The sequence below is a fragment of the Salmo trutta genome, chromosome 21, assembly GCF_901001165.1.
Source record: "Salmo trutta chromosome 21, fSalTru1.1, whole genome shotgun sequence".
Lineage (NCBI taxonomy): Eukaryota > Metazoa > Chordata > Actinopteri > Salmoniformes > Salmonidae > Salmo > Salmo trutta.
The window spans coordinates 19,176,036-19,188,733 of NC_042977.1; the positions used below are offsets into that span (position 1 = coordinate 19,176,036).

General features: G+C 46.4%; 1 protein-coding gene across 1 annotated transcript in view; it reads left to right on the plus strand.

The window, feature by feature from the left end:
* LOC115156865 (long-chain-fatty-acid--CoA ligase 3) overlaps window positions 1–12,698 on the plus strand; it is a 34,277-nt gene that overhangs the window by 7,361 nt on the left and 14,218 nt on the right. Inside the window, exon 2 of the mRNA XM_029704648.1 lies at window positions 5,898–6,448. Within this exon, the coding sequence (XP_029560508.1) occupies window positions 6,086–6,448 (363 nt within the window). The 5' untranslated portion in view covers window positions 5,898–6,085. The remainder of the gene's footprint in view (window positions 1–5,897; window positions 6,449–12,698) is intronic.

The window sequence follows — 12,698 nt, forward strand, 5'->3', positions numbered from 1 at the left end:
ATGACCCCAGCCCGAAAACAAACAACAACCCTGAATTAAAATGATGATTGTGCCGTTATGCAATACATAACCTACTGCATATTACGCATGGCAGAAAAACATAAAACAAAACTGATTTAAGATGTCTTTAGTACATAATTGATCTAGCCTATACTCCAATATTAATGAGTAGTCACCTTTGATTGTAGACTGTATTAATATGCATACTGGATGGACTGGTTACCTTATGCTATGCTCCAACATTTCTATCCATGAGCCTGGGAGAGAACGTAGAGGCCTAGGCATTGTTGTTGGTGCAATGATTGTGCAGGGCGGCTTACAGTTAGCCTACAATTATAGTGAATTTCGGGGCAGCGAGAGCGTGCTCTTCGAACAGGAATATCACCTGTCGGGGCAGCGAGAGCATGCTCTTCGAACAGGAATATCACCTGTCGGGGCAGCGAGAGCATGCTCTTCAAACAGGAATATCACCTGTCGGGGCAGCGAGAGCATGCTCTTCGAACAGGAATATCACCTGTCGGGGCAGCGAGAGCGTGCTCTTCGAACAGGAATATCACCTGTCGGGGCAGCGAGAGCGTGCTCTTCGAACAGGAATATCACCTGTCGGGGCAGCGAGAGCGTGCTCTTCGAACAGGAATATCACCTGTCGGGGCAGCGAGAGCGTGCTCTTCGAACAGGAATATCACCTGTCGGGGCAGCGAGAGCGTAGTCTTCGAACAGGAATATCACCTGTCGGGGCAGCGAGAGCGTGCTCTTCAAACAGGAATATCACCTGTCGGGGCAGCGAGAGCGTGCTCTTCAAACAGGAATATCACCTGTCGGGGCAGCGAGAGCATGCTCTTCGAACAGGAATATCACCTGTCGGGGCAGCGAGAGCGTGCTCTTCGAACAGGAATATCACCTGTCGGGGCAGCGAGAGCGTGCTCTTCGAACAGGAATATCACCTGTCGGGGCAGCGAGAGCGTGCTCTTCGAACAGGAATATCACCTGTCGGGGCAGCGAGAGCGTGCTCTTCAAACAGGAATATCACCTGTCGGGGCAGCGAGAGCATGCTCTTCAAACAGGAATATCACCTGTCGGGGCAGCGAGAGCGTGCTCTTCGAACAGGAATATCACCTGTCGGGGCAGCGAGAGCGTGCTCTTCGAACAGGAATATCACCTGTCGGGGCAGCGAGAGCGTGCTCTTCAAACAGGAATATCACCTGTCGGGGCAGCGAGAGCGTGCTCTTCAAACAGTGGTTGATGTGAGGAGTGAAGTAAGTGTTGTTATTTATTTCTCAGCTGCTCATATTAAGCACATGCTCCGCTATAAAACCCAAGTAGCATCATTGAAAAACGGACCGGCGGGAAAGTGTGCGGCCTCCATTCGCTATTGGAGCACATACAGATTGCATGTATTTTTTGCCCCCTGCCTCGTTTCAAGCCGATTTGATAATGGGCCATTCTAAATCAAAACACATTTGACATATTAGTAAAGACAAGATTATATTGAGAATAGTCTGATGGGTGAAAAGGAAGGAGCACAAGATGCTACTTTTTCAAATCATCAATAGTCTATAGTCGCACCATGCAGCCTATATGTACAGTGCCTTCGGAAAGTATTCAGACCCCTTGACTTTTTCCACATTTTGTTACGTTACAGCCTTATTCTAAAATGGATTGTTTCCCCCCCCCCTCATCAATCTACACACAATACCCCATAATGACAAAACAAAAACAGGTTTTTAACAGGTAAACTGAAATATCTCATTTACATAAGTATTCAGACCCTTTGCTCAGTACTTTGTTGAAGCACCTTTGGCAGCAATTACAACCTCGAGTCTTCTTGGGTATGACGCTAAGCTTGGCACATCTGTATTTGGGGAGTTTCTCCCATTCTTCTCTGAAGATCCTCTGTCAGGTTCTTTGGGGAGCGTCGCTGCACAGCTATTTTCAGGTCTCTCCAGAGATGTTCGGGCTCTGGCTGGGCCACTCAAGGACATTCATAGACTTCTCCCGATAGCCACTCCTGCGTTGTATTGGCTTGGTGCTTAGGGTCGTTGTCCTGCTGGAAGGTGAACCTTCGCCCCAGTCTGAGGTCTCTGGAGCAGATTTCCATCAAGGATCTCTCTCTGTACTTTGCTCCGTTCATCTTTCATCTGACAATAACGTACTGACAATTTCATGACCGTCACAGACCAAGTTGGTGAAGCATGATAACTGATAAGGCCTCGACTATTCCAGAAATAAGATGTGATCAAAACAATAACCCATAGAATCCCAGCCCTATGGCGAAGGTAGTTTCCTTGCTAATAGCATAAAGATAACTGAGATTCTACACAACATAAACAGTCGCCTAACCCCTGCGTTGGAGCCTTGTCTAGTGGTAGTGGTCATTTCCATCTAAAAGGACCATTGAGCATCAACGTGAAGTTTATAGGAGCATATCAAATGCTGTAATATTTCTAGGAAATTAAGGCATAGATACATTTTTTTTCAACCATTTTCCATCTGGTGTGCAAAGCTGTCAAGGCAAAGCTGTCATCCACGCAAAGGGTGGCTACTTTGAAGAATCTCATCTAAAATATATTTTAACACTTTTTTTGGTTACTACATGATTCTATATGTGTTATTTCATAGTTTTGATGACCTCACTATTGTTCTATAATGTAGAAAATAGTAAAAATAAAGAAAAACCCTTGAATGAGTAGGTGTGTCCAAACTTTTGACTGGTACTGTATGTACTCTATAAATATGAGAGTAAATACAAAACTTGTTTAGTTTATCTTCTTATGTGTATCTATCTATGGCAGGGGATAATAATTATGCAAAGTGTTTGTGCTAAACCACCACAAGAGGTGGCTGGCTGAATGAATTAAACTTTTGTCTCAAAGTAAATCTGAAATGGCCCCGTTCACAAATAAGCATTGAAATGCAGTAACATGCTGTTCGTAATGTCGCCACTAAGTGTCAGCATTTTGTCTTGAGTTGATTTACAGTCAAAGGTCATGTAAACAAACACTTTATGGCAACCTCTAGTTAGCTAACGGTAGCTTCTTATCTCATCATGAATGCAAGCACATGGCCTGAATTATAGATCAACGCCAATTGTCTTCCTTTCTGCAGATTGCATATTTCAGAAAACAAACTGAATAAGCCCACTAGCTAACGTGATAGGCTCAGACTGTAGCAGTGCTCTTTTTGTATCAAGGACGAGTGTTCACTTTAGCACCAGTCCAGTGTTGGCACATACAGTTGAAGTCGGAAGTTTGCATACACTTAGGTTGGGGTCATTAAAACTTGTTTTTCAACCACTCCACACATTTCTTGTAGCAAACTATAGTTTTGGCAAGTCGGTTAGGACATCTACTGTGTGCATGACACAAGTAATTTTTCCAACAATTGTTTACAGACATATTATTTCACTTAATTGACTGTATCACAATTCCAGTGGGTCAGAGGTTTACATACACTAAGATGACTGTGCCTTTAAACAGCTTGGAAAATTCAAGAAAATTATGTCATGGCTTCAGAAGCTTCTGATAGGCTAATTGACATAATTTGAGTCAATTGGGAGAGTACCTGTGGATGTATTTCAAGGCCTACCTTCAAACTCAGTGCCTCTTTGCTTGACATCATGGGAAAATCTAAAGAAATCAGCCAAGACCTCAGAAAAAAAATTGTAGACCTCCACAAGTCCGGTTCATCCTTGGGAGCAATTTCCAAACACATGAAGGTACCACGTTCATCTGTACAAACAATAGTACGCAAGTATAAACACCATGGGACTATGCAGCCGTTATACCGCTCAGGAAGGAGACGTGTTCTGTCTCCTAGAGATGAACGTACTGTGTAATAAGTGCAAATCAACCCCAGAACAGCAGCAAAGGACCTTGTGAAGATGCTGGAGGAAACAGGTACAAAAGTATCTATATCTACAGTAAAACGAGTCCTATATCGACATAACCTGAAAGGCCACTCAGCAAGGAAGAAGCCACTGCTCCAAAACAGCCATAAAAAAGCCAGACTACGGTTTGCAACTGCACATGGGGACAAAGATCGTACTTTTTGGAGAAATGTCCTCTGGTCTGATGAAACAAAAATAGAACTGTTTGACCATAATGACCATCGTTATGTTTGGAGGAAAAAGGGGGAGGCTTGCAAGCCGAAGAACACCATCCCAACCGTGAAGCGCAGGGGTGGCAGCATCATGTTATGGGGGTGCTTTGCTGCAGGAGGGACTGGTGCACTTCACAAAATAGATAGCATAATGAGGTCGGAAAATTATGTGGATATATTAAAGCAACATCTCAAGACATCAGTCAGGAAGTTAAAGCTTGGTCGCAAATGGGACCCCATGCATACTTCCAAAGTTTTGGCATAATGGCTTAATCACCACAAAGTAAAGGTATTGGAGTGGCCATCACAAAGCCCTGACCTCAATCCTATAGAAAATTTGTGGGCAGAACTGAAAAAGCGTGTGCGAGCAAGGAGGCCTACAAACCTGACTCAGCTACACAAGCTCTGTCAGGAGGAATGGGCCAAAATTCACCCAACTTATTGTGGGAAGCTTGTGGAAGGCTACCTGAAACGTTTGACTCAAGTTAAACTATTTAAAGGCAATGCTACCAAATACTAATTGAGTGTATGTAAACTTCTGACCCACTGGGAATGTGGTAAAATAAATAAAAACTAATAAATAAAGTGGTGATACTAACTGACCTCAGACAGGGAATTTCTACTAGGATTAAATGTCAGGAATTGTGAAAAACTGAGTTTGAATGTATTTGGCTAAGGTGTATGTAATCTTCCGACTTCAACTGTACATAGCACAAATTGCTAGCTAGATAGCTAAGCTAACTAACTACCTTGCTGGCTAGATAGCCCGCACACGTTAGCTAAGTGAGAATGTGATGAGGACAGGACAAGCTACTCACCTTCAGACCCCCATGCCTACTCTCTCTCTCTCTCTCGTTGTTACCTAGGGCTTAATGATGTTCAATGAGCAGTATGTAGAGCACCCTCTTCTGGCAACCATTGAACATTTCTAAAAATGACAACAAATGAGCAGATGTATTTGTTTATTCTATGTATATAATATCAGTGCTTAATCTGTGTAATAAAGACCGATACAAATATTTCTGTGAAAGGCTGATGTCGGCCGATAAAGAAAGATATTTGTACTCCAAAGAGGGGCGGTGGTGGAGGGGTTAAATATATATATATTTTTAAATAAAATAAAACATGTTTTTACTGATAACAATTTTGTTTATGAATTACTAAGTGATTAAAATGCATCACTGTTACCAAATCGGTCACCGAAAAATCTGTAACTGAATGACTGCAATTGAATTGGCTACAATGGGAAATCATAGTAGTCCCAACCCACAGTTGCAGTGTAGCACAGTACAGTAGAGTACATTACAGTAGAACACAGAGTAGTACAGTAAAGTAGAGTACAGTAGAGCACATGTGTAGAGTATAGTATAATGTAATATACTCTACTGTACTGAACCATATTCTGCTTTTCTGAACTGTACTATATTGCAGGGATCGCGTTGACGCCAAATTTTGCATTTTTCAAGCAGACCCCCCACCCCCCCTGATGCGACCCCTGGTGTGTGTTTTAATTATTAGAATTTGTTTTACATAGTGGCGCAGCCCAATCCACAAGGGGGCGCAGCGGCCCTCTTACGTTCTTTCGAGAGAACCCTGGTCTGATGGAGATTACACTGCTTGCCTAATTTGACTATTATTCCAAGGAGATTAGAGCCATGTAGCCTGAATTCATTGCTGGGTGGTCTAACAGTGGTACATTACTAATGTGTTTCATTTTTTTTTAAATGCATTTGAGCTGTCTATCCCTCTCCGCTATGCCTGTCTTCATCTCTAAAGTGTTTTCTGTTCTCTCACTACAGGTGAGCTGACTCTAAACCCGTGTTGTGTCTGTCAGTCCGTCTAGCGGCTCTATCAGAGGAACCACCAGTGCATGAGAAGGAACACAATCAGTTTTCGAAAGAAGTGTTGGGGTGTATCCCTCACACTTCCTGCCCCACCCACCTCAACTCAGACTCCACCCCGTAACCCTTGACCCCTGACATCCAAGATGAAACTAAAAGAGGACATGAACCCACTGCTGCTGCAGGTCTTCCGCTCGGTTGTCTGGGTCTACTCGGTCATCACCTTCCTGCCCTGGTACCTGCTCTCGGGCGCTGGAGCCAACCTAGACCGGGCGCGGCGGGTCAAGGCGCGGTCAGTGAGTGGTCGCCCGGCGGGCCCTTACCGGGCGACCAACCATGAGGATGGTAGCCAGCAGAAGCTGGTGTCTTCCTTGCACCCAGGAGTGGACACCCTGGACAAGGTGATGGATTATGGAGCGGCCAGGTTTCCAGAGAGGAACTGCCTGGGCACAAGAGAGGTGCTGAGTGAGGAGGACGAGCTCCAACCCAACGGGAAGGTCTTCAAGAAGGTGAGGAAGAGGGTGAAAAGTGGATTTAATTATCTTTCTTGATACAGTGCCTTTGGAAAGTATTCAGACCCCTTGACTTTTTCCACATTTTGTTACGTTACAGCCTTATTTTAAAATGGATTAAATAAATAAAAATCCTCAGCAATCTACACAATAACCCATTACTTAAAAATAAAAAACAGAAATACCTTATTTACATAAGTATTTACACCCTTTGCTATGAGATTTGAAATTGAGCTCAGGTCCATCCTGTTTCCGTCGTTCATCCTTGAGATGTTTCTACAACTTTATTGGAGTCCACCTGTAGTAAATTCAATTGATTTGACATTATTTGGAAAGTCACACACCTGTCTCTATGTAAGGTCCCACAGTTAACAGTGCATGTCAGAGCAAAAACCAAGCCATTAGGTCGAAGGAATTGTCCGTAGAGCTCAGAGACAGCATTGTGTCAAAGCACAGATCTGGGGAAGGTTACCAAAAAATGTCTGCAGCATTGAAGGTCCCAAGAACACAGTGGCCTCCATCATTCTTAAATTAAAGAAGTTTGGAACCACCAAGACTCTTCCTAGAGTTGGCCGCCCAGCCAAACTGAGCAATCGGGGGAGAAGGGCCTTGGTCAGGGAGGTGACCTGGAACCCGATGGTCACTCTGACAGAGCTCTAAAGTTCCTCTCTGGAGATGGGAGAACCTTCCAGAAGGACAACCATCTCTGCAGCACTCCACCAATCAGGGCTTTATGGTAGAGTGGCCAGTCGGAAGCCACTCCTCAGTAAAAGCCACATGACAGCTGCTTGGAGTTTGCCAAAAGGCACCTAAAGTCTCTCAGACCACGAGAAACAAGATTCTCTGGTCTGTTGAAACCAAGATTTAACTATTTTGTCCCGAATGCCAAATGTCACGTCTGGAGGAAACCTGGCACCATCCCTACGGTGAAGCATGGTAGTGGCAGCATCAGGCTGTGGGGATGTTTTTCAGCTGCAGGGACTGGGAGACTAGTCAAAATAATTTAATACATTTTAGAATAAGGCTGTAACGTAACAAAATGTGGAAAAAGTCAAGTGGTCTGAATATTTTCCAAAGGCACTGTATAATTTGTGTTTATGTTGTGTATGAGAAAGGCCTCTGGTAGTTCTGTCTGGTAGTTCTCCTTGTACAAGGTATTTTTATTTTTTGGGGTCAGCTATGAAACTAGCAGACAGATGAGTCTATAAAATAACACTAATTGCATAATTTCCCCTTTTTTGCACCGACCGTGGTTGGAGGACCTGGTGGAAAAACATTACAATTCAAAATATACTGTGCCTTCAGAAAGTATTCACACCCCTTGACTTTTTCCATATTTTGTTGTGTTACAGCCTGAATACATTTTTTTTAAGTTAAATTGACATTTTTTTGTCACTGGTCTACACAAATAGGGCTGACCCCATTTAGTTGATTATTCAGTCAATAGGCTGTTGGCCTACCGAGATTTCTTTAGTGTTTTTAAGGTGCACAAGACACCCGTCTGTTTCTCACCTGCCTCGGTGGACTAATCCATTGCGGGAGGCCACGGGGATGGCGCAATCAATCACTCTAAGATGCTACTGAAATTGTGTATGGTTATATTATGTATGAATAATGATGCAACACTAATAAATATAATATTTTATTACAAATGCGCCTCTCCCACATTAAATAGTGGTTGCTGTCCGCGGTTCTGAAACATAATCTTCAGTGCTCCGCCTTTCCCTATATGTTGCTTTGTGCATAATAGCAAAGTTATCCAGCATATTGGTGTTGAGAACAATGCGACGGAGGCAGCAGCGGTGTAAGGAGACGAGAAAATAACCCTTGCCTTAATTGTCTAAGAAAATTAAGGAGAGAGGAAACCCCAACCTAATTAGGTGTATATAATCAATAGCTTAACTGTTTAATGTGCCTGGTTTTATAAATCATCCATATACTAAAGTATGTGGACAGACCTTCAAATGAGTGGATTCGGCTATTTCAGCCACACTCATTGCTGACAGGTGTATAAAATGAGCACACAGCCATGCAATCTCCATAGACAAACACTGGCAGTAGAATGGCCATACTGAAGAGCTTAGTGACTTTCAAGGTGACATCGTCATAGGATGCCTCCTTTCCAACAAGTCAGTTTGTCAAATTTCTGCCCTGCTTGAGCTTCCCCGGTTAACTGTAAGTGCTGTTATTGTGAAGTGGAAACGTCTAGAATCAACAACGGCTCGGCCGTGAAGTGGTAGGCCATACAAGCTCACAGAACGGGACCGGCGAGTCCTGAAGCGCGTAGTGAATAAAAATCATCTGTTCTCGGTTGCAACACTCACTACCGAGTTCCAAACTGCCTCTGGATGCAACATCAGAACAATAACTGTTAGTCAGGAGCTTCATGAAATGGGTTTCCATGGCCGAGCAGTGGCACACAAGCCAAAGATCATCATACGCAATGCCAAGCGTCGGCTGGAAGCTTGCCGCCATTGGACTCTGGAGTGAATCACGCTTCACCATCTGGCAGTTCAAAGACAAATCTGGGTTTGGCGGATGCCAGGAGAACGCTACCTGCCCCAATACACAGTGCCAACAGTAAAGTTTGGTGGAGGAGGAATAATGGTCCGGGGCAGTTTTGAATTGTTCAGGCTAGGCCCCTTAGTTCCAGTGAAGGGAAATCTTAACTCTACAGTGTACAATGACGTTCTAGACGATTTCAGCATGACAATGCCCCTGTGCACAAAGCAAGGTCCATACCGATCCCTGACCTCAACCCCATTGAACACCTTTGGGGTGAATTCGAACTCCGACTGCGAGCCAGGCCTAATCGCCCATCAGTGCTCGACCTCAGGTGTCCACATACACTACAAGTATCAATTTTACTTAACCTTTATTTAACTAGGCAAATCAGTTAAGAACCCATTTTTATTTACAATGACGGCCTAGCCTGGCCAAACCTTAATGACGCTGGGCCAATTGTGCGCCGCCCTATGGGACTCCCAATCACAGCCGGCTGTGATACAGCCTGGATTCGAACCAGGGACTCTTGCGCCTCAGGTACTGAGATGCAGTGCCTTAGAATGCTGCGCCACTTGGCAGCCCATGGTAGTGTATCTACAGGGATAAGAAACATCCTGCTTCTGTTGCCTGTTTGGGTGTTTTGTTTAATAGCCTACTGATTCTGTTAGCGCCAATTTTTACATTTACATTTAAGTCATTTAGCAGACGCTCTTATCCAGAGCGACTTACAAATTGGTGCATTCACCTTACGATATCCAGTGGAACAACCACTTTACAATAGTGCATCTAAATCTTTTAAGGGGGGGGGGGTTAGAAGGATTACTTTATCCTATCCCAGGTATTCCTTAAAGAGGTGGGGTTTCAGGTGTCTCCGGAAGGTGGTGATTGACTCCGCTGTCCTGGCGTCGTGAGGGAGCTTGTTCCACCATTGGGGTGCCAGAGCAGCGAACAGTTTTGACTGGGCTGAGCGGGAACTGTGCTTCCTCAGAGGTAGGGAGGCGAGCAGGCCAGAGGTGGATGAACGCAGTGCCCTTGTTTGGGTGTAGGGCCTGATCAGAGCCTGAAGGTACGGAGGTGCCGTTCCCCTCACAGCTCCGTAGGCAAGCACCATGGTCTTGTAGCGGATGCAAGCTTCAACTGGAAGCCAGTGGAGAGAGCGGAGGAGCGGGGTGACGGGAGAGAACTTGGGAGGGTTGAACACCAGACGGGCTGCGGCGTTCTGGATGAGTTGTAGGGGTTTAATGGCACAGGCAGGGAGCCCAGCCAACAGCGAGTTGCAGTAATCCAGACGGGAGATGACAAGTGCCTGGATTAGGACCTGCGCCGCTTCCTGTGTGAGGCAGGGTCGTACTCTGCGAATGTTGTAGAGCATGAACCTACAGGATTGGGTCACCGCCTTGATGTTAGTGGAGAACGACAGGGTGTTGTCCAGGGTCACGCCAAGGTTCTTAGCACTCTGGGAGGAGGACACAAGGGAGTTGTCAACCGTGATGGCGAGATCATGGAACGGGCAGTCCTTCCCCGGGAGGAAGAGCAGCTCTGTCTTGCCGAGGTTCAGCTTGAGGTGGTGATCCGTCATCCACACTGATATGTCTGCCAGACATGCAGAGATGCGATTCGCCACCTGGTTATCAGAAGGGGGAAAGGAGAAGATTAATTGTGTGTCGTCTGCATAGCAATGATAGGAGAGACCATGTGAGGATATGACAGAGCCAAGTGTAAAGCGAGAATAGGAGAGTGCCTAGAACAGAGCCCTGGAGGACACCAGTGGTGAGAGCACGTGGTGTGGAGACAGTTTCTCGCCACGCCACCTGGTAGGAGCGACCTGTCAGGTAGGACGCAATCCAAGCGTGGGCCGCGCCGGAGATACCCAACTCGGAGAGGGTGGAGAGTAGGATCTGATGGTTCACAGTATCAAAGGCAGCAGATAGGTCTAGAAGGATGAGAGGAGAGAGAGTTAGCTTTAGCAGTGCGGAGAGCCTCCGTGACACAGAGAAGAGCAGTCTCAGTTGAATGCCCAGTCTTGAAACCTGACTGATTAGGATCAAGAAGGTCATTCTGAGAGAGATAGCAGGAGAGCTGGCCAAGGACGGCACGTTCAAGAGTTTTGGAGAGAAAAGAAAGAATGGATACTGGTCTGTAGTTGTTGACATCGGAGGGATCGAGTGTAGGTTTTTTCAGAAGGGGTGCAACTCTCGCTCTCTTGAAGACGGAAGGGACGTAGCCAGCGGTCAAGGATGAGTTGATGAGCGAGGTGAGGTAGGGGAGAAGTTCTCTGGAAATGGTCTGGAGAAGAGAGGAGGGGATAGGGTCAAGCGGGCAGGTTGTTGGGCGGCCGGCCATCACAAGACGCGAGATTTCATCTGGAGAGAGAGGGGAGAAAGAGGTCAAAGCACAGGGTAGGGCAGTGTGAGCAGGACCAGCGGTGTCGTTTGACTTAGCAAACGAGGATCGGATGTCGTCGACCTTTTTTTCAAAATGGTTGACGAAGTCATCCGCAGAGAGGGAGGAGGGGGGGGGGGGGGGAGGATTCAGGAGGGAGGAGAAGGTGGCAAAGAGCTTCCTAGGGTTAGAGGCAGATGCTTGGAATTTAGAGTGGTAGAAAGTGGCTTTAGCAGCAGAGACAGAAGAGGAAAATGTAGAGAGGAGGGAGTGAAAGGATACCAGGTCCGCAGGGAGGCGAGTTTTCCTCCATTTCCGCTCGGCTGCCCGGAGCCCTGTTCTGTGAGCTCGCAATGAGTCGTCGAGCCACGGAGCAGGAGGGGAGGACCGAGCCGGCCTGGAGGATAGGGGACATAGAGAGTCAAAGGATGCAGAAAGGGAGGAGAGGAGGGTTGAGGAGGCAGAATCAGGAGATAGGTTGGAGAAGGTTTGAGCAGAGGGAAGAGATGATAGGATGGAAGAGGAGAGAGAGCGAAGGTTGGGACGGCGCAATACCATCCGAGTAGGGGCAGAGTGAGAAGTGTTGGATGAGAGCGAGAGGGAAAAGGATACAAGGTAGTGGTCGGAGACTTGGAGGGCAGTTGCAATGAGATTAGTGGAAGAACAGCATCTAGTAAAGATGAGGTCAAGCGTATTGCCTGCCTTGTGAGTAGGGGGGAAGGTGAGAGGGTGAGGTCAAAAGAGGAGAGGAGTGGAAAGAAGGAGGCAGAGAGGAATGAGTCAAAGGTAGACGTGGGGAGGTTAAAGTCACCCAGAACTGTGAGAGGTGAGCCATCCTCAGGAAAGGAACTTATCAAGGCGTCAAGCTCATTGATGAACTCTCCAAGGGAACCTGGAGGGCGATAAATGATAAGGATGTTAAGCTTGAAAGGGCTGGTAACTGTGACAGCATGGAATTCAAATGAGGAGATAGACAGATGGGTCAGGGGAGAAAGAGTGAATGTCCACTTGGGAGAGATGAGGATTCCAGTGCCACCACCCCGCTGGCTCGATGCTCTAGGGGTATGCGAGAACACGTGGGCAGACGAGGAGAGAGCAGTAGGAGTAGCAGTGTTATCTGTGGTAATCCATGTTTCCGTCAGCGCCAGGAAGTCTAGGGACTGGAGGGTAGCATAGGCTGAGATGAACTCAGCCTTGTTGGCCGCAGACCGGCAGTTTCAGAGGCTGCCGGAGACCTGGAACTCCACGTGGGTCGTGCGCGCTGGGACCACCAGGTTAGAGTGGCAGCGGCCATGCGGTGTGAAGCGTTTGTATGGCCTGTGCAGAGGGGAGAGAACAGGGATAGACAGACACATAGTTG